General features: G+C 38.6%; 1 protein-coding gene across 2 annotated transcripts in view; it reads right to left on the reverse strand.

The window, feature by feature from the left end:
* Positions 1 to 21,682, reverse strand: part of LDHA (lactate dehydrogenase A) — an 81,431-nt gene that overhangs the window by 3,143 nt on the left and 56,606 nt on the right. Inside the window, exons 5-8 of one of the 2 annotated variants that reach the window (XM_012654262.1) lie at positions 21,058 to 21,231; positions 14,056 to 14,229; positions 11,711 to 11,828; positions 6,253 to 6,376 (exon numbers count right to left, since the gene is read on the reverse strand). In XM_012654262.1, coding sequence (XP_012509716.1) covers positions 6,253 to 6,376; positions 11,711 to 11,828; positions 14,056 to 14,229; positions 21,058 to 21,231 — 590 coding nt within the window. The remainder of the gene's footprint in view (positions 1 to 6,252; positions 6,377 to 11,710; positions 11,829 to 14,055; positions 14,230 to 21,057; positions 21,232 to 21,682) is intronic. The other variant, XM_012654263.1, reaches the window with a different exon arrangement.

Genomic DNA, 21,682 nt, shown 5'->3' on the forward strand with positions numbered 1-21,682 from the left:
AAAGTTAACAAAAAAAAAGTAAAACTTTGAAAATATTTTAGGGTCAGGTATGGTGGCTCACACCTGTAATCCTAGCACTTTGGGAGGCCGAGGTGGGAGGATGGCTTGAGGCCAGGAGTTCAAGACCAGCCTAAGAAAGAGTGAGACCCCCGTCTCTACAAAAAATAGAAAAATTAGCTGGGTGTGGTGGCACGTGCCTGTAGTCCCAGCTACTTGAGAGGCTGAGGCAGGAGGATCGCCTGAGCCCAGGAGTTTGAGGTTGCAGTGAGCTGTAATAACACCACTGCACTCTAGCCGAGGTGACAGAATGTGACCCTGTCTCAAAAAAAAAAAAAAAAAAGAAGGACCAAGAAAAATACAATCTACTTTAAACCTTACCAGGTCATTTCTGTCCATGGGGAAGGATGCCACTCAGTCCTTCCTGATGCCATTTTACTGATGAAGGACTATGAGATCAAACATCCTGTTTGGTGCAGAAAGTGACTGGGAAGTCTCTGCTTTATACCTTTACAGCAGGGGGTACCATTGAGTTTGGACAACAGATGCTACAGGTGGCATTTCAAGCCTCCAGAGCTGATGCCCCCAGTAGAGCCAGTGGGTCTTCTTACACGCCCAGCAATATCTACGTCTTTCCCCTCACCAGTTGCAATGGAATGTTCTCCTGCCCATCTGTACTCCTATGCACCACCTCCACCTCCCATCATGGACAGTGACTGGGATAAGAGCAGCCCCACACCACTGCCCTATCCTTGGCCCATGGAAACTCCATTCAGCAGCTCCAATATTCCCGCCACTCATGCAGCCAAAGCCAAGAGCAGCTGCCAGAGCCTATTACAACCTAACCCACACCACATCTACATGCACACATACCAGACTCTGCCTCCTCGGCACTACCTCCCCGCAACCCAGCCCTGGAAGATAAGAAGACCCAGTAGACCCCGTAGACCCCTTACTCCTCCCTACCGCATCACTCTTTGCCCCTCCCCGGGCGGCTGAGTCTGGCGTTGTGGGAGAGGGAAGGGCCCTGTTCTTCCTTCAGATCTAACTATAAATAGTTACCAGGATCTAACGGTGAGGGAAGGCAGAGCCCTCTTGACTCTGGAGCAGTGCCTCCCAGCTTCCCACGCTAGCTCAGAGCCCTCCCTGCTGTTCAGCCATGCTTCCCTCTCACCATCTCCAGGGCTCTCCCCAGGAGCATGGGGTGTGCCCCTTGTTCCTGTTTTGGTCTAGCAGCTTCTCCCCACAGAGGAACTCTGCTTACCTTCTGCACCGCAGTCCAGCCCCCTCGCTGTCGCGGCTGCTTTATGCTCAACCTCATGAGCTCCATCAGGGCAGCCGCCCGTCATCCCTCAGGGCCCCCTGCCAGGCCCTACTCACATTCCCTCCGCTTTGGTCCGAGCCTCGCTGTGGAAGGCCACCGTCCAGTCAGACCGTCGCCCACATTCCATTCGCCAGGCTCCAGCCACAGTCATACTCGACTTTCCTATTCTTGATCATTCCATTGCCACCTCTGTGCGACTTTTGGAGCTTTAACATGAGCTTCCAGGGCTGCCATCAGGGACAAGGCCACTGTGTCTAGGGAAGAGGCCCCTCTGCTTCCCTACTACTGTTTCTGAAATTTGTTTCCCTCCACCTCTGTCATCTCTCTTCCCTCTAGAAGAGGCACCTCAGCCTGGAATTGGAGGATTCATGTCCATGCATCGTGCCATTTGAGGGCTGCCAGGTGAGCTGGGAACAAGGGCCCCGGACCCCTGGGGCCTGGCCTGGCCTGGCCCTGTGTGCTAATCATGCTACCCATGACCTGCTGCCACCCCTCAGCCTGCCTTTTCCCCTTTAAGCTTTAGGCCTGGTTAGTGATATTCCCCCTGGATATATTAAAATGTGCTTGCATTTGCTCTTGGACTGGCCATGAAGTATGGTGATAGTTCTTTAAAGAGAATACCCTATTTATTTGACAAAAAATCCTATTAATATTAATGTGAAATAAACTGCACCTTGATTTGCGTGCTGAAAATGGGTAGTAAAAATGAAGTAGCTAGAAAAAAAGAAAAAATAAGAGTATACCAATGAAGAAATGATCTGCTCTTAATGTCAAATGTTTAAGTGTTTCCTATAAAACATAACTCACCCATTGACAGTAAAGGTTATTAAATACCCTTATTACTCAATCTGCATCAGTGCGCTCATTCGGTACTTTCCTGGCTCTTCCTCAGGAGCCCTAGACGGGTAGCTGCTTATTTTCCACAGCTGCTCCATCCTCAAAAGAGAAGGGTGTGTGGTATCCCCTGTGTGCTCCTCATTCATGAAAGATGTTGACACATGGCTCGCAGTCTTCCCTGTGTATCCCAATTTCTGCCATTATCCTTGTTGACATCATTGTTCACGTGGATAATCCAACCAATTCCCTTTCTTTCCAGTTTCTTGCCTTCTTTAGCTCATGGGACCTTCTCCTCCACTCCAATTATCCTACTCTGGCCCTTGTTATGGGTCCCTCCATACCAACTTGCATTCCATGATCCGTCATTCTGTAACCCTTTTGCCATACCCTAAACCCCTCTGCCCATTTTAATGTTTAGTTTTTATTAATGTTTCCTAAATTTTTGATTACTTTTTAAAGATTTATTCATGTGTATATAGATCACATTCAAGGGCAAAAGTCTTTAATTTGTCTGTGACTCTTTAGCAGAAGGTTAAACCCATTTTCTACATGTGTACAAACCAAAGCTGCATGCTCCTCTCTCTCTCAATCTCTCTCTCTCTCCCCATTCCCCAATGTCTCTGTCTCTCTCTCTTTTTCTTTCACACTCTGCCAGTAAACCCAAGCCTGAATGAATTCAGCTATCTGCTTTCTCCATTTCTGCACTCAGGTCCCTGGAAAAAACTATACAACACAGTTAATCTTTAACTTACATTACAAATGTAACATTACAAATTAATGCTTACCAACCTCAAATAAGCATCTACCCTGGCAGTAATTCGGCTTTTTTAAAAAAATCAAATCTTCTTTCCCATTATCTACAAAGACTATTTAAAATTTTCTCAAATCTCTGGACTTTCCTATGCCTCCCCTGACTCTCAGTAGATGATTTTGTCTCCTTTCACTAAAAAGATAAAAGGCATCAGATGCTTCCAAAGCCAAATTTACAAATATGTATGCATCAGTACCCATCCTCTCTGTTACCTCCTATTACAACAGATAGAAGTCCTTTCTCCTCTCTAGGCTAACACCTCCACCTATGCTCTGGTCCCATCCCCTTCCGCTAATTACTTCTATCTTGAACCTCTCCCTTGGTACCTGACCTTTACCATAAGCACCTCTGCTTTAAAAAAAAAAAAAATGGTCCTGATTTTCTTCTCTAATTACTGCTCTCTTTCCTTTCCTTCATAGCCAAATACCTAAAAATAAATGTATACGCTTGTCTGAATTTCCTCAGTTTACTCCAGTGGTGCTCAAACAGAGGTGATTTTGTCTCCCCAGGGATGTTTGGCAATATCTTGAGACATCTTTGATTGTCACAACTAGGGGAGAAGGTATGCTACTGGCAGCTAAATGGACAGAGGCCAGAGCTGCTACTAACATCCCACAATGCATAGAACAGCCCCCTCACAATGAAAAATTATCCGGCCCAGATGTCAGTAGTGCCAAGATTGAGAAAACCCTGGTGTACTCCAATCAGGGTTTCAATTCTATTACTTCATTAAACAGTTCCTGCTAAAGTTATCACTCACCTCTGTCACTTTATCCTACTGGAATTTTTTTTTTTATTTCAGCATATTATGGGGGTACAGATGTTTAGGTTACGTATGTTGCCCTTGCCCCCCCTCCCCTTTTTAATCCACATTTAATATGACTTCACAACATCAATCAACATGAGAAGACCAATTCTTCCATCTTAAAGCACCCTCCTTTCTCTTGGTTACCGTGATTCCACGTTCTCTTAGTCTTTCTTTTAACTCCCCGGCCACCACTTCTTAGTCACCTTTGTGGAATCCCACTATAAACTCAACTTTTAATATTGGAATTATTGGCTCAATCTCAATCTTTCTTCTCACTTTATAGACTCTCTTTACACAAGCTCATGAAAATTTACAGCTTCGGTTACCATGTGTAAGGGATATCTGTTGTCTTTGTCTGTCTAACATCTCTTCCTCTTTTTTTGTTGACAGAACCTCTCTTTTCTTTTTGGGAACTATCCCTCCTCCCACCTGACAGGTATCAAAGGAGCGGGTATGTGATTCCAGAAAAGGCAATTATCTAGAAATTAGCATGGGCAAAGGGAGAGGCAGGGATCTGAGATTACAGGCTCTAAATCTGCAGATACCAGGAATCATCTTTTTTTTTTTTTTTAAGAGACAGGGTCTTGTTCTGTTGCCCCAGCTACAGTATAGTGGCATCATCACAGCTCACTACAACCTCAAACTCCTGGGCTTGAGCGATCCTCCTGCCTCAGCCTCCTGAGTAGCTGGGACTACAGGAGTGCACCACTACACCTGGCTGAGTTTTGTATTTTCTGTAGAGATGGGGTCTCGCCATATTGCTCTGGCTGGTCTTGAACTCCTGGCCTCAAGTGATCATCCTGCCTCAGCCTTCCATAGTGCTGGGATGATAGGCAGAGCCACTGTGCTAGCCTGGGAGCCATCTTTGTTGCCTCGTGGAAAACATCTGCATGAGATGGAAGGCAATCGAGCAAACACAGGAGCCAAGAGAATGGACAGAAAACATAGTTCGAGCAGCTGAATCCGGCCTCCTCAGCATTTCAGTTACATGAATGTAAAGATACATGTATATATTTTTTTTCCTGAAGCAAGTTTGAGCTGGCTTCTATAGCTTTTATCCAAGAGTCCTAATATATTGTTCCAATTTTTTTTTTTTTTAGTATATGTGCTGCCGAAGCGAGCACCTAATATATTGTTTATATGCTGATCATGCTCATAACTATAACTCCAACCCAAAACTCTCTTATGAGCTCCAGAAGCTTGGACTCAACTACTTATTTCTGGTCAGATATTTGAAAGGCACCTCAAATTCAACTTGCCCAAAACTGCAAACAAGACCTTCAAACCTGCTTCTCTTTGAGTATTCCCTTCCTCAGTGAATGAGATTACCATCTATTAATATCTAAGTGTGTAAAACAGAAACCTAAGAATGACCTCTCTCTCCCTCACATCCTACTCATTCCATTATCAAGTCCTGTGAATTTTACCTCCTATATACAGTGCATCTCAAATTAGTCCCCTTCTCTTCCTGTCTACTACCACCACCTCTCTATTCGGAGCTACTGCACAGCCTCTTAACAAGTTTCCCTACATCTACTCTTGTCCTCTTCAAATGTGTTCTCCCCATCACAGCCACAGAAATCTTTTTTTTTTTTTTTTTTTGGAGACAAAGTCTCACTCTGTGGCCCGGGATAGAGTGCTGTGGCATCAGCCTAGCTCACAGCAACCTCAGACTCCTGGGCTCAAGCAATCCTCCTGCCTCAGCCTCCCGAGTAGCTGGGACTACAGGCACGTGCCACCTTGCCTGGGTAATTTTTTCTATTTTTAGTTGTTCGGCTAATTTCTTTCTATGTTTAGTAGAGACGGGGTCTCGCTCTTGCTCAGGCTGGTCTCGAACTCCTGAGCTCAAACAATCCTCCCACCTCGGCCTTCCAGAGTGCTAGGATTATAGGCGTGAGCCACCGCTACCAGCCCACAGAAATCCTTTTAATATAAAAAATTTCCAGTCCCTTGCTTTCCCCTGTTCTTAAGGCAAGTCCCTAAACCCCTTTGTAAGGTTTTTGGTGGACTGACCCTGCTTATTTCTTCAGCCTCATAATGTACTCTTCCCTTTGCTCTCTACATTTCAATAACTGAACTGTTTTTCAGATCCTCAAGTGTTCTCGACTTCTATCTGCTTAGATCCTCTGCACATGTTCCCTCTGCCTGGAATATTAGTCCAGCCTTTGAAATTAATACCTACTCATTACTTGGGCTAGGCCACACTTTGTGCCCCTTCCCCCATGGTAAATTCACCTCTTGTATATTCTTAGCACTCCGTAGTTTTTCATCACAGCATTTATCCCAATTTATCATATATTTACTTTTGTAATTGTTTCATGAAGTTCACTTCTTTCATTAAACTCTATGACGTCAGGGTCTCTGTCTTTTTTGTTCATCGTTATAATATCCTCAATATCTTGTCCACTGTCTGGCACATAGTAGGGACTCAATAAATATTAAAGGAAAGAATGATAAATGAAGATTTAAGCCTACCTTAACCATAGTGGAAACTGGATGCACTTTCCTAAGATTTTTCAAAATCGATCCTACCAGATCTGTCACAGACAGTCCAATAGCCCAAGAGGTATACCCCTTCAGCTTGATAATCTCATAGGCGCTGCAGATAGAGAAAGTAAGGAAATAAAATTCATGAGAAGTCAACTCAGAGAAAACATAATATTCTTCAGGAATCCATTTTGAAGCCATCTACATGCCAGTGCTACTCTATTAAAATTTTCTCAGAGGTTTCTTCTAGAAATTATTTATAAATAGGCAATAAAAGTTTCTGTACTACTCTCATAAAACTTCACTACTAACTTTAAACAAGAATTAATTCACCCTTCTATTATCATAAGGGCAGAATACGAGGACATATGTACCTTTCAACATGAAATTAGTTGTAATATTTTTGTATTGTTGCTTAAATAGCCAAACATGGCAACTGATTATCCTGAAAGTTACCATATATGCTTTAGCATATCCCAGCAGTAGAAAAAAGAAAAGAAGAAGAAAAGAAAGCAAGTTACCATATAAATCTAACCATTTAAAATTGTTACTAACACGGAAATGTAACTTTATATAGTTGTAAGCATGTGGACATACTTTTCCTAAGAATATATCATTAAATCAATAATAAACGGATATGGAAAAATGTCCACGATACATTTTCAAAGGAAAAGAGCACAGTCCCAAACATTAGGCACTAATATCTCTGGCTTGCAAAAAAACATAATTTTTTTTTTTTTTAAATTTGACAGGGTCTTGCTCTGTCAAGGCTGGAGTGCAGTGGCAGGATTCATAACTCACTGCAGCCTCGAACTCCTGGGCTCCAGTGATCCTCCCACCTCAGCCTCCCCAGTAGTTGGGACTACAAGTGTGCACCACCACCATGCATGGCTAATTTTTTTGTTGTTGTTTGCTTTTTTTATTTGTAGAAACGGGGTCTCATGTCTCACTATGTTACTCAAGCTGTTCTTGAACACTTGGCCTCAAGAGATCCTCCAGCCTTGGCCTCCCAAAGTGCTGGGATTACAGGTGTGAGCCACTGTGCCCAGCCTAAAACATAAAATTGTATATAAACATTAGAACTATATCAATCTACCAAATTATTAATAGTGATTATTTCTGAGTGACAGTGCATGGCAGGTTTACAGATGAGCCTTTTCTTTTTTTATTTTTCAGAGGTAATAAGTTAAAAACACGTGAGCCTTCTTTCCACTTTTCTGAATTTTCTTATAATAAAATGTTGATAGTAAGTATGTATTATATTTTTGCATTGCCACCAACAGTGGTCTCACATTTGGCTCAACAGTCAAACTCACAGGACAAAGAAGTTTTAGTTTAGCACCGAGTTTATTTAGCTTTAAGAAAGGATACAGGAGCCAGACACACTGGCTCACACCTGTAATCCCAGCACTTTGGGAGGCTAAGGAGGATCTCTTGATGCCAGGAGTTCAAGACCAGCCTGGGCAACATAGCAAAACTCTCTCCCCACAAAAAAATAAAAAATTAGGCTGGGTGCAGTGGCTCAGACCTGTAATCCTAGCCCTCTGGGAGGCCAAGAAGCAGGAGGATTGCTTAAGCTCAGGAGTTCAAGACCATCCTGAACAAGAGTGAGAGCACATCTCTACAAAAAATAGAAAAAATTAGCCAGGCATAGTGGGGCGTGCCTGTAATCACAGTTATTCGGGAGGCTGAGCCAGGAGGATCACTTGAATCCAGGACTTTGAGGTCACAGTGAGCTGTGATGGTGCCACTGCTGTTTATCCAGGGCAACAGAGCAAGACTCTGTCTCAAAAAAAATAAAAAACTAGCCGGGCATGGTGGTGTGTCCCCATAGTCCTAGATACTTGGGAGGCTAAGGCAAGAGGAGGAAGGCTGCAAGGAATTATGGTTGTAACACTGTACTCCTGGGCAACAGAGTGAGATACTGCTTCTAAAAAAGAAAGAAGAAAAGGAAAGAAAGGAAGAATGGATACAGGACAGGAAACATAGAATTTACAGCATCATCATTTATATCAGGAGGTCTTATAACAACCCAGGCACAGTTTTAAAGCCCCAGGACTGCACATACACACTTGGTTGCAAAAGATAAGGCTGATATATACATATAGACCACCTTAGCACAGAAAAGGTGGGCCTGGACTGTGATTTAACTGTCAATCCTAAACCAGTGCCACTATTGGAGGCCATGCAGATTGATGTCAGAAGTACCTTTAGACCTCATTTCAATACAGCCAAGAATCCATGGGGTAAGTTAAAGGAAAGGGAGGGAGGTTCTGCCTAGCGATTGACTGATTGATAGCACACTGTCTATGAGTTGAAGAAAGCTCTGTAGTAGATAACTGCGGGCAAATCTTACCAGTGGAATCTGGATGACAGATCTTTCCTCTGAGGAATTAGCAAAATGGACTGAAAAGAAAAGAAAGTTGAGAAGAAAATGGCTACGAACATAATCCTTTAGTTGCCATTAACCATCCTGATGAAAATAAAACTGCTGGTGTAAAAGAAAGGGTAAAGGGAGCAAATGGAACAAATAGGTTTCGGGCTGGTACTTTAAGACAAAAACTGATATATATATTGTGAACCGAATGCCCTATTGGGAACCTGGGAGGACATCCTGTTAAATCAGGATGTTACTCCCCTGTAATTGTTGGTTAGACACTGGCGAATCAGAGGCTGTAGTGTAAACGAGTGGAGTAGTTTTTAGATAAATACTAGCAGTAACCCGAGGATTCTTTATAATCATAGATCCTCTGACAAATGATCAAGGGGCAAACAATTTAATTTTGGACACTGCAGAATTGAGAGGACTAATTACAATGAGTACTGATTGCAACATGTGGCAATAATTGGTGCTCAAATCATACAGGACTTCAGTGGGAATGTGATCCTAATCATGGTTCCCTTAAAGCAAGTGTCTCAAATGACAAAGGAACTAACATTCCCTGTGGTACAGATAAAAGGCCAACACTGTAACATCTCCATGGGACGTAGGTGGGCTGCTCTGAGACACTTGGAAACTAGTATTGGTTACAACAGTTTCCTTAGTGGCTGGGGTATGGTTGTGTCTCCAGACCAGCTAGATCCCTAAATTTACTAGAGAATGTCTCTAGTGACCCCTGTAATTGAGAAATATAGGGTAAGGAATACTCTTGTTGAGAAGGATAGGAAATGATACTGTAATATTAACTATATTTTCTTTGTTGGCATTAATTTAATCTCTCGTCCAAAGCTATTTCGTGAAAAAAAGCATTTGTAGATCCCCTTAAGGAAATCTAAGAAAATGAAACATACCAATAATGACTACCAAAGGGAAAAGATATTTTGGTAAATTGATCTAAAACTTCCTATTGATGTGATCCTTATGTAACAGTTTGGCCAGAGGAGGAGATAAATTTGCTTTAGAGATATAGGACGCACAATTAAATGTGTCTATCAATACCTCTAATAAGGCACAAGTGATAGTAAATAATAGAGGAGGGGAAAAGATAGTCTGATTGGTTAAGGATTACTAGAACACTTGTGAGGGATTCTTGTTACCTATTGGATCTTATAGATCCTAGTGGTTGTAGGTGTACTAACTTGTCTTTTTCTACGTGTAAAATATTGAAGATACGTTTGTCAAAGGAACTCTGAGGAATAGATGATACAAAGATAACTCAAGGTCTAAGGGTAGAGGATTAACTAACAGTGGATATGAACCCTTTCCAAAAAGCTAGGAGTAACTGGGAAGATGACCTTGAGTTTGCCTTTGTGCAATACAGTTTTCTAGGTATAAAAATTAGTTAAGATAAGTGTGGAATACTAACCATAATAGAACTAGGTTAGCAGCATTGGATATCATGAAACCCTTGATTTGTGCATTACATCAAGACTGGGAGTGAGCATGCAGACCTTGAGGGCTGTGTGATAGAACTGTATTAAAAACTGCTGAGAAACAAAGGCAGCAGCTTTCCTCCGTCGGGGTAGTCTGCCCCCATGTCAGCTTCATCCCTGGCAACTGAGTGTGCCCCACGGAGTTATAGGACCTAGAAGCTACACCTAAGCATTTGTAATACCTCTGAAAGAAAATGCTGATACTCCATACTGTGTTTTCTTTCACCATGCTAGATAAACTCAATGCTAGGTTAAAACTTATTATGTCCAGGTGGTTTGACAGTGTGAACTTCAGACCATATTAGTTGCCATGTACTTTCTTAAAAATTTTTTTAAACTGTGGCAAAATTTACAATCTTAACCATTTTTAAGTGTACAGTTCAGTAGCATTAAGTACATTCACACTGTTGTGCAATCATTACCACCATCCTCTCCATAACGTTTTCAACTTCCCAAACTAAAACTCTGTACCCATACAGATGGCGATTTCAGTTTTTATAATCCTAAAATAATTTTAATTTTTTTAAACTAAAGGGCACCTAAGAGAATAAAAACTCACTCATAATCTCTTTTTTGTTATATTATATGATTTGTTTAGTCTCTGCCCTAATTCTTACACATTTTTGTAGGGTTGTTATCATAATATACCTGCAGTAGACTTGTGGCTTTTGTAGATATAATATTCTAAGTTATGAATATCCAAAGTGATTTTTAAGTTATATAACTTCTACTAACATGTTACTTGGCTAAAGCATGAAGGATAATTCATGTGTGCTCTCAGATCTGATGTATATGGAGTCACACACTTCGTTTATAAGAAAGCCTCATTGATTTCTAATCATCTGTATTAGCTTCATGTTTCTTTTCATCAAGTCAGATGATGAACATTTAATAAGTTCCAGGCACGATTATAGCATTTTACATGTAGTACTAACTTATTTGCTCTACATATTAGCCCTCTAAGGAAAGTTCTATCCCCATTTTAAAGATGAGTTAAACTGAGCTTTTGATATGTTAAGTAATTCCCGATACCATATCACTAATAAATGATGAAGCCAGGTTTCAAACCTGAGCAACCTGGCCCCAAAGTCCATGCTCATAATCACTATGCTTTATTACCCTCAAATATATATGAGTTCTTGTGAAATAATAAGTACTTTTTCTTTTTGAAAAATACTCCCAAAATAAAGCTATGCATAAGTATGAATTTAGCGATTTTCAGAATCCTAGAGTTACTTATCTCACAAAAAGCAAAGATCAACTACAGACTTTTTGTCTGTGAAATTTATTCTTAAGACTCATTATTGTTCATGATCAACCTAGGCAACATAGTGAGACCCTGTCTCTACAAAAAAAGTTTTTTAAAAAATTAGCAGGGCATGGTGGTGCTCGCCTGTAGTCCGAGCTACTTGGGAGGCTGAAGCAGGAGGATCGCTTGAGCCCAGAAGTCGAGATTACAGTGAGCTATGATTGTGCCACTGCACTCCAGCAACAGAGCAAGACCCTATATCAATTTAAAGAAAAGAAAAACACTGATTATTAAGGCATTAAGAAATTGAATGAGTACTATTACCTTGAAACAACTTGTTTATGGATGTTTTTCCACTGTTCCTTGTCTGAATCAGTTCCTAATTTAGGGTCCAGAGTCTTCAGAGCAACACCAGCAACATTCACCCCACTCCATAATGGCACTAGAAAAAACATATCTCAGAATGAATTCTTCTTCCCAACATTGCATCAGTGGTTTCAGTTCAGTGTTTTGGTTTTTTAAGTTTGGTTACTAACTTACGCTATACCTAAAAGTAAATTTCAAATGCATAAAAGGGGGAAATGTAAGAAATAAAATTATGAAGGGTTAGAAAATATGTAGAATTTATTTATAAGTGTGTAGTATGGGAGGCATTTTTAAGCAACGTACAAAATACACAAAGAAAAGGATTGATAAGAAAGATAAAATATTAGCTGGGCAGAACCCCAGCTACTAGGGAGGCTAAGGTGGGAGGACTGCTTGAGCCCAGGAGTTTGAGACCAGCCTGTGTCACATAGAGAGATCTTATCTCAACAAAAACTATATGTATGTATGTGTGTGTATATATATGTATATGAAAGCTGTCAATCTCATATCCAGTTAAACTGTCATTCCAGAACGAGGTGAGACTAAAACACATTCATATAAACAACACTGGCAGGATATAGTTCAGAAAGAAAGAAACTGAACCCAGGTGAAGAAGTTAGATGTAGAAAATAAAGATGACCAATAAAACTGGCAAACATGTACATAAATCAAAACAAGTATTGATTATTCAAACAATAATAATTAAACTACTTTGGCAAATATAAAAACAGGATGGATGCAAAAAAGGAATTAATAATTACATATAAGACAGAAAGAGGGTGATCAAACTTAAAGCATTCTAAAGGCTTTGTCTTGTTCCAAAGAAGAGTAAATACACTAATCATCTTGAGATCAAGTGTGAATGTTAACAATTTATACGTAACCATTTATAAGATAAGTGAGTAATCAGAAGTAGTAGAGGAAATTAAAGAAAGAAAACCCAACAGAAACCAGAAAAAGAGAAAGGAAACAAAGAAAAATCATGGTAAATATAATACTAAATACATTGAAATTAATACTAATTAGAATATACTGTTTTTCTAAAAATGAAATCATGCAATATTAAATGTGAGAAATTAAAATATATCTGGGAAAATTATCTTTAAGGACATTGAGAAAGAACAGCTGGATTAGGACAATAACACAAGCCAATAGGGTCAAATTAAGGCACTAGTCAAAGAAGTACTTGTCCAAATCAAATCAAAAGTATTTATTGGCTGGGCGCGGTGGCTCACGCCTCTAATCCCAGCACTCTGGGAGGCCTGGGAGGGCAGATCGTTTGAGCTCAGGAGTTCAAGACCAGCCTGAGCAAGAGTGAGACCCCGTCTCTACTAAAAAAAATAGAAAGAAATTAGCTGGACAACTAAAAATATATAGAAAAAATTAGCCTGGCATGGTGGCACATGCCTGTAGTCCCAGCTACTCGGGAGGCTGAGGCAGAAGGATTGCTTGAGCCCAGGAGTTTGAGGTTGCTGTGAGCTAGGCTGATGCCACGGCACTCTAGCCTGGGCAATAGAGACTCTGTCTCAAAAAAAAGTATTTATTTATTATACCATGGGTTTTGAAATATAAAGAAAAGAGAAAGGCACATTAAACATTTTGAATAATGAATGACTGAACAAATGAACAAATGGTCTTTATTCTCAATGGGTTTATTGCTGTTATGGAAAGAAGATTTACACAGATGACACAATTAAAGAACATTGTAAGAAGTATAAAGTTCTAACCACGTAGCAGAGATTAAATGTATAAATTCAGAAAAGAAAGATGTTGGTGTGGCCTTAAGTAATAGTTAAAATCACATATTATATAATTTCATTTATGTGAAAAGTCTAGAATAAGCAAATCTACAGAGTCAGAAGTAGATTAATGGTTGCCTGGGGCTGGGGTGGGCAGAGGAATGGGGGTTTCATTTTGGGTTGATGAAAATATTCTATAATTAGATTATGGTTGTACAACTCTGTGAATACTATACTTCAATGGTTCAATTTTAGAATATGTGAATTATATCCTAATAAAGCTGTTAAAAAATCACAATAAATGAAAAAGTGCTCCAGATAAGAGAAACACTCAGATTGACTTTTAAAACAGCTATATGTTTTATGGACTATTTTATGAGACATTGCTAAATCAACAATGCAAAAGACTGAAAGTAAAGGAATAGAAAAAGATATACCAGGGAAATACCAACAAAATGAAAGCTATATGGCTCTATTATTATCAGAAAAAAATAGAATTTAAAGACAATATGCATTATTAGAGATAAGAAGGGCAGGTACATATGACAATAGGTTTATACTTACCACTAGAATCACCATGTTCTCCAATAATCCAACCATGGCAGCTTGTAGGATGGACACCCAACTTCTCTCCGATTAGGTAACGGAAACGGGCAGAGTCTAGATTACAGCCACTTCCAATTACACGAGTTGCAGGTAAACCACTTATCTTCCAGACTACATATGTCAAAATATCCACTAGGAAGAAAAATTTCATGTTAGAAAAAGATTCCCAGTAACTTCTCTCTTTAATTTGCTTTTCTGAAAAGATAGATGAAGTGCCTTGGAGTCAAATACAGATTTATTACAGGTTCAAAGTGAAGCAAACAAAGAAATATGGATAATCACTTACATAGGTTTTTAAACTGTTAAAGTATTCACTATGAGAATTTTAAAACAAAACAAGAAATCCTCTTTTGAGATACTTTATGTGCCTATCTGTATATCAAATAGTCAGTCTGTTAATTCTAACTCCTTAACATCTCCCAGACTTCTTCTTTCCATCCCCACATCCTCATCTAAGCTGTCAGCATCTCCTACCTAGCATAATGCCATGGACCTGACCAGAGCTGTGTGCAGGTTCATGCATGCTCAGGAAAAACACGAGAAGACCTTAGGCTTTCACTCTGTCTGAACTTGAGGCTTTGTTCAAGCAGGAAGGGAAGGCTAAAGCAGTTTTAAACTGTCCAGCAGAGTGTTAAAGGCATGACCCAATACAAACACACAGCTCTACAGCAGAGATTGGAAGATATTTTCTGGTTATAGGCATTTAAAGAAAGTTTTATACAATCATTAGCTGACCATTAAGCAAATGGAACAAAGACTTCTGTGGCCGTGCACAACAAAAAATACAGACTTCACAGAATTAATTCATAAAACCCGTGAGACATACAAACAACTACAACAAGCAACAATAGTAACAAATCTTTGGGGGATGTAAAATTTGGTTTATAGAGTTTTCATATTATAATTTTCAAAATAGCCAAAAAATTATGAGGCATGCAAAGAAACAAGTAAACATGGCCATATACAGGACAAAAAGAAGTAATCAATAAGAACTGTCCCTGAGGAAGCCCAGACATTGAACAAAGACTTACTAGCTAAATAATTTAAATCGAGTATTTTAATATGTTTAAAGAAATAAAGGAAACCATCTCTAAAGAACTGAAGCAAATATGAGAATGATGTTTTACCAAATAGAGAATATCAATAAATAGATAGAAATTATAAAAAGGAAATAGAAATTCTGAAGCTGAAAAGTACAATAACTGAATAAAAAGTCACCGGAAGAGCTCAACAGCAAATTCAGAAGGCAGAAGAAAGAGTCAGTGGCTTAAAGATAGGTAAATTGAAAATTTCTAGTCTGAGAAACAGAAAGAAAAAAAGAATGAAGAGCTATGATTGCACGGTGTTGTGAACCCACTATATATACCACAGAATTGTACACTTTAAAATTATTAATTGTATGTTATGTGGATTTCACCTCAATTTTAAAAAATGAAGAAAAATAAACAGAGCCTGTAAGACTTCTAGGACACTAGCAAGCGTACTAACATACACATAATGGGAGTCCCAGAAGTGAGAGGAAGGGAAGAAAGAATACTTGAAGAAATACTGGTCAAAAACTTCCCAAATTTGATGAAACCATTATTCTATACACCCAAATAGTTCAACAAACTTCAAGTAAGATAAAGTCAAGGAAATTCACAATGAGAGACATCATAAGCTGTCAAAAGACAAAAACAGACAGGAAATCTTGAAAGCGGCAGGAGGGAAAAGACTCATCACATACAAATGATCCTCAGTAAGATTAACAGCTGATTTTGCATCAGAAACCAAAAAGGCCAGGAGGCAGTGGGATGACATATTCATAGCACTAAAATTAGAAAGAAAAGTCAATCAAGAATTCTATATCTGGCAAAACTATCCTTCAAAAATGAAGGAGAAGTTAAGGTATTCCCAAGTAAATAAAAACTGAGTTCATCACTAGCAGATTTACCCTACAAGAAATGCTAAAGAGAATCCTTCTGGTTGAAATAAAATGACACTAGAGAAGAACTCAAATCCACATGAAGAAATGAAAACCCCTGGTAAAGACAACAACATAGGTAAATACAAAAGATACTATAAATGTACTTGTCTGAAACTTCTTTTTCCCCATCTAATGTACAAGACAACCTCATAAGGCAAAAAATATAAATCTAGTTTTATGAGCATATAATATATACAGATATAATTGGTGACAATAACAACATGGTGAAACAAAGCTCTATAGGAGCAAAATTTGGGGGTACTATTGAAATTAAGTTGATATTAATTAAAATTACACTGTCATAAATTAAGATATTAATTGTAATCCCCAGGGCTACCACTAAAAACATAACTAAAAAATATATACATATAGGGCCAGGTACAGTGGCTCATGCCTGTAACCCCCAGCAGGAGGATTGCTTAAGCTTAGGAGTTTGAGACTAGCCTAAGGAAGAGCAAGATCCCGTCTCTACTAAAAATTGAAAAATTAGCCAGGTGTTGTGGTGTGTGCCTGTAGTCCCAGCTACTCGGGAGGCTGAGACAGGTGGATCGCTTGAGCTCAGGAGTTTGAGGTTGCAGTGAGCTACTATGATGCCACTGCACCCTGGCCCAGGCAACAGAGCAAGACCTTGTCTCCAAAAAACAAAAAAGAGGCTGGGTATGGTGACTCACACCTGTAATCTTAGCATTCTGGGAGGCCAAAGCAGGAGGATTGCTTGAGGTCAGGAGTTTGAGACCAGCCTGAGTGAGACCTCATCTCTATAAAAAATAGAAAAATCAGCTGGGCATGGTGGGGCACGCCTGTAGTCTCAGCTACTCAGGAGGCTGAGGTGAAAAGAAAAGAAAAGAAAAGAAAAGGAAAGAAAAGAAAGAAAAAAGTGTTCAAACAAAAATCTGTACATAAATGTTCATAACAGCACTATTCACAATAGCCAAAAGGTAGAAACAACAAAAATTAATGAATGGATAAACAAAATTTGATATATCCATACAGTGAAATATTATTCAACCATAAAAATGAATGAAGTACTGATGCATGCTGCAACATGGATGAACTCTGAAAACACTATTAACTGAAAGAAGCCAGATGCAAAAGGCCACATGCTGAATAATTCTATTTATATTAAATATCTAGAATCAGCAAATCTATAGAGACAGAAAGCAAATTAGTGGTTGCCAGAGGATGGAGGGAGGGGGGAATGGGAAGTGACTACTTAATGGCTACAGGGTTTCCATTTAGGCTGATGAAAAACTTCAAGAACTAGAGAGTGGTGATGGTTGAAGAAAATAGATTTAATGTATTTAATGTCACTGAACTATATACTTTAAAATACTAAAATGGTAAATTTTATGTTATGTGTTATTTTGTTACAATAAAAAATAGACAGTAACACAAAAACTGTTACAAAGAAAGACATTATATAATGATAAAAAGGTCGACAGATGTAGAAAAAGCATTTGAGAAAAACCTACACCCATTCATAATTTTTAAAAACATTTCTCGCCAACTATAAAGAGAATAGGGAACTTCATGACGAACTCACAGCAAACATCATCCTCAACAGTGAAAGACTGAATCTGTTCCCCATAAAATAAGGAACAAGGCAAGTATGTCCACTCCAAACACTTGATGTACAAGGCCTTCATGGACACATACTACAGAACATAGATAAAAACAGAGTTTACTAGAGAAAAATTTAGAAGCAGAGAATTAGGAAAGCACACTCTCTACACTGAACTCTCATTATTCCAAAGCATAGGTTGGGCATAAACTGGTACACAATATGGCCAAGTAAAGAGGAGCCTCCCTTAGCTGCAATCTAGATGTTCTCTTGAGACACTTCCAAGAGAAAGAACGCACCCCACCGCCACCACCCAATGCTACATAGCTACACGGTAGCTTTGAAAGGAGTAAAGGACATGTAATTTCTCTAAGTTACAAGAAATGTATCAAGAGATAACTGGGTCCAGGAACAATAGTAAGGAGTATGCATTTTCAGAGCCAATGTTTATCTACCTATTAAGGACATGGAGACAACTTTGCATGCCAATTATGCTGTTATCAGCGTAAAGCATTGCTGTCTTTCCACAGGCTGGCTCAGTCTGTTAAAGTACCAAAGGGAGGAATGACATGAGCCTCCAAGGCAATACAAATTTCTCTCTCATCACTATTCATATTCAGCATTTTATTGGAGATCCTAGCCAGTGAAATAAGGCAAGAAAATAAACAGGTTTTCAAATTGGAAAGGAAGAATTAAAACTAGTAAAACTTTATTTGTAGATGACATCATAATGCACAGAGAAATTATAGAATTTAAAGAAAATTACTAGAATTGGTAAGTGAAGCAATGTTTCAAAATGCAAGCTCAATACATAAAAACCAATACTATTTATATACACTAGCAATGAAAAATGAAATGTAAAGAACTTTTGTAATAGCATCAAAAATATAAAATATTTAGGGATAATTTAACAAAATTTGTATAAAACCTATCCCTGAAAACTATAAAACATTGCTATATGAAAATAAAGAAGGCATACATTATGTTAAGTGAAATCAGCTGGGCAGGCCAGGCATGGTGGCTCATGGCTGTAATCCCAGCACTTCTGGAGGCTGAGGTGGGAGGATAGCTTAAAACCAGGAGTTTGAGACCAGCCTGGGAAACAAGGCAAGACCCCATCTCTACAAAAAGTAAAAAATTAGCCAGGTGTGGTGGTACATGCCTGTAGTCCCAGCTACTCAAGAGGTTGAGGTGGAAGGATTGCTTGAGCCCAGGAGTTCGAGGCTGCAGTGAGCTATCATTGCACCACTACACTCCAGCCTGGGCAACAGAATGAGACCCTGTCTTCAAAAAAGAAAGAAAGAAAAGAAAGAAAGAAAAGAAAAGAAATAAGCCAGGCACAGAAAGACAAATATCACGTATTCTTACTTATATGTGGGAACTAAAACAGTTGATCTCATCGAGGTAGACAGCAGAATGACAGTTGCCAGAGGCTGGGAAGGGGGTGTGTCATGGTGAGGGTGGTGAGGAATGAAGAGAAGTTGGTTAATGGGTACAAACATACAGTTAAACAGAAGGAACAAGTTCTAATGTTTAATAGCAGAGTAGGGTGACTATAGTTAACAATAATACATTGTATACTTCAAAATAGCTAGAAGACAGGTCTCGAAAGGTTCCCAACACATAGAAATGATAAATTTTTGAGGTGACGGATACCCTAAATACCCTGACTTGATCATTACACATTCTATGCATGTAACAAAATATCACATGTACCTCATAAATATGTACACGTATTACATATCAATAAAAAAAGAAAAATAAAGAAGACAAATAAACGGACAGGTGTGCCATAATTGATAGATTGAAAGAGTCAACAAGTGTAATCAATCGCTCCAAATTTATCCATAGATCTAACACAAATCCAGTCAACACTCCTGCATGTTTCTGCAGAATTTGACAAGCTGATTCTAAAATGTATGTGGAAATGCAAACAATACAAAATATCCAAAGTAATTTTAAACAAGAACACAGTTGGAGGACTTACATTAACTGATTTCAAGACTCACTGTAATCAAGATAGTATGGTATTGACTTAAAGGAAATATAAATGGATCAATGGAAAAAATAGAGAATCCTAAAATAGATCCCCATATATCATAAATTTATTTTCAACCAAGTTCCCAAAGCAATTCAAAGGGGAAAAATGTCTCCAACAAATATTGCTATAACAATTGGATGTTATCAGTGAAAAAATGAACATCAACCTTTACCTTATATCAAACACTAAAACTAATATGAAATATACTATAGTCCTAAATATAAAAGATAAAAGCTATAAACTTCTAGAAGAAAACAGGAGAAAATCTTCAGACTTAGGGTAGTTTAGTTTCTTGGATAGGACTCAAAAGAGCATGAAACATAAATGTAAAATTGATAAACTAGACTTCATCAAAATTAAGAACTTTTACTCCTTTAAAAATTCATTAACATTAAGAACACAAAAAGGCATCCATCTCCACAGATGGAGAGAAAATATATGAAATACTGATATTTGACAAAGGGACTTATATTTAAGATATATGAAGAACTCTTATAACTCAATAATTAGGAGACAAGCAACCTGATTTTTAAATGTGAGCAAAAGATCTGAATAGACCCTTCACAAAAGAAAATATACTAATAGCCAATAAGCACATGAAAAAATGTTCAATATCTTTGATCATTGGGGGAATACAAATTAAAACCACAGTGATACTGGAATAGTTAAAATTAAAAAGATTGACAATACCAAATGTTGGCAAGGCTATGGAGCAATTAGCACTCTCTTACAGTACTGGGAATGTAAAAAGGTAGAACCATTTTGAAAAACTGTTTAGTGGTTCTAATACAGTTAAACATATACCTACCATATAACCCACCTATGTTACTCCCAGGTATTTACCCAAGAGACATAAAGACATATGACCACACAAGTACTTAAACACAAGTGTTCATATTAGTTTTATTCATAATTGCCCAAAACTGGAAATAACATAAATATCTACCAACAGGTGAACAGATAAACAAAAGAGTATTTTAAATGTACAAACAAAAAAAATATGCTTTGCAATGTAAAAGGAACAACATGATATACCCAACAATATAGATGAATCTCAAAATAATTATGCTGGTTGAAAGAAGCCAGACAGAAAAGATTACATTGAGAATAATTCTATTTATATAAAATTCCAAAAAATGGGGCCAGAGGTGGAATGAGGGATGAACTGTAAAGGGGCACAAAGAAACCTTCAGAGATAACAGAAATGTTTTGTATCGTGATTACGATGGCGGTTTCATGAGTGATGACATCTACCAAAATTCATCACATTGTATACTTTAAATAAGTGCAGTTTATTGTAAATAAATGTTACCTCAATCAATTTGCTTTTTTAAAAAGGAATGGTATGGAAAGGCCATCCTTATGCAATAAAAGGGAAGAAAAAGGACTCACCTGGATTTGAGACAATGAGCATTTTACAGTTAGGACTATAACGGACGATGGTAGGAATGATTGATTTCATTATGTTCACATTACGTTGGACCAGGGCAAGGCGACTCTCTCCCTCCTGCTGCCTGACACCTGCTGTGATAATAACTACTTTGGAGTTTGCAGATACACTGTAATCTAAAAAGGAAACAAAACTAATATTTGGATCAAGATTGCCATAACCACTGTGCCTTAACTCTTTAAAAGCCTATCATATGTCTTGGTATGAAAGTACTCATGTACCTTCATTTCTAGCATTTGAAGATGAAAAGACTGTCCCTGTAGTAACATTGTCTTGTATAAGCAAAAGGAAGCCTTGTCACTATGACTTGCCAATTTTCACACAGCTTCCTCCAACATTTTTATTACAGGACCTACCACCCCTTTCACCTCACATTCCCATTTGTTATTAAGGCCCAAGGCAATGAAAGCCAGCTCTCTGGCTTCTTAGAAACACCATAGTGAGGCAGATTTTAGACCTCTGAGAATCTATGTGTCTGTTTCAGGATTCTGAGAGTTGGAATTATTTACTTCCAATTATTATAAGGGACTTGGTTTGAAACCACAAACAAGTTCTTAATGCACAAGA

This window comes from Propithecus coquereli, unplaced genomic scaffold (genome assembly GCF_000956105.1).
Source record: "Propithecus coquereli isolate 6110/MARCELLA unplaced genomic scaffold, Pcoq_1.0 Scaffold44, whole genome shotgun sequence".
Taxonomy (NCBI): domain Eukaryota; kingdom Metazoa; phylum Chordata; class Mammalia; order Primates; family Indriidae; genus Propithecus; species Propithecus coquereli.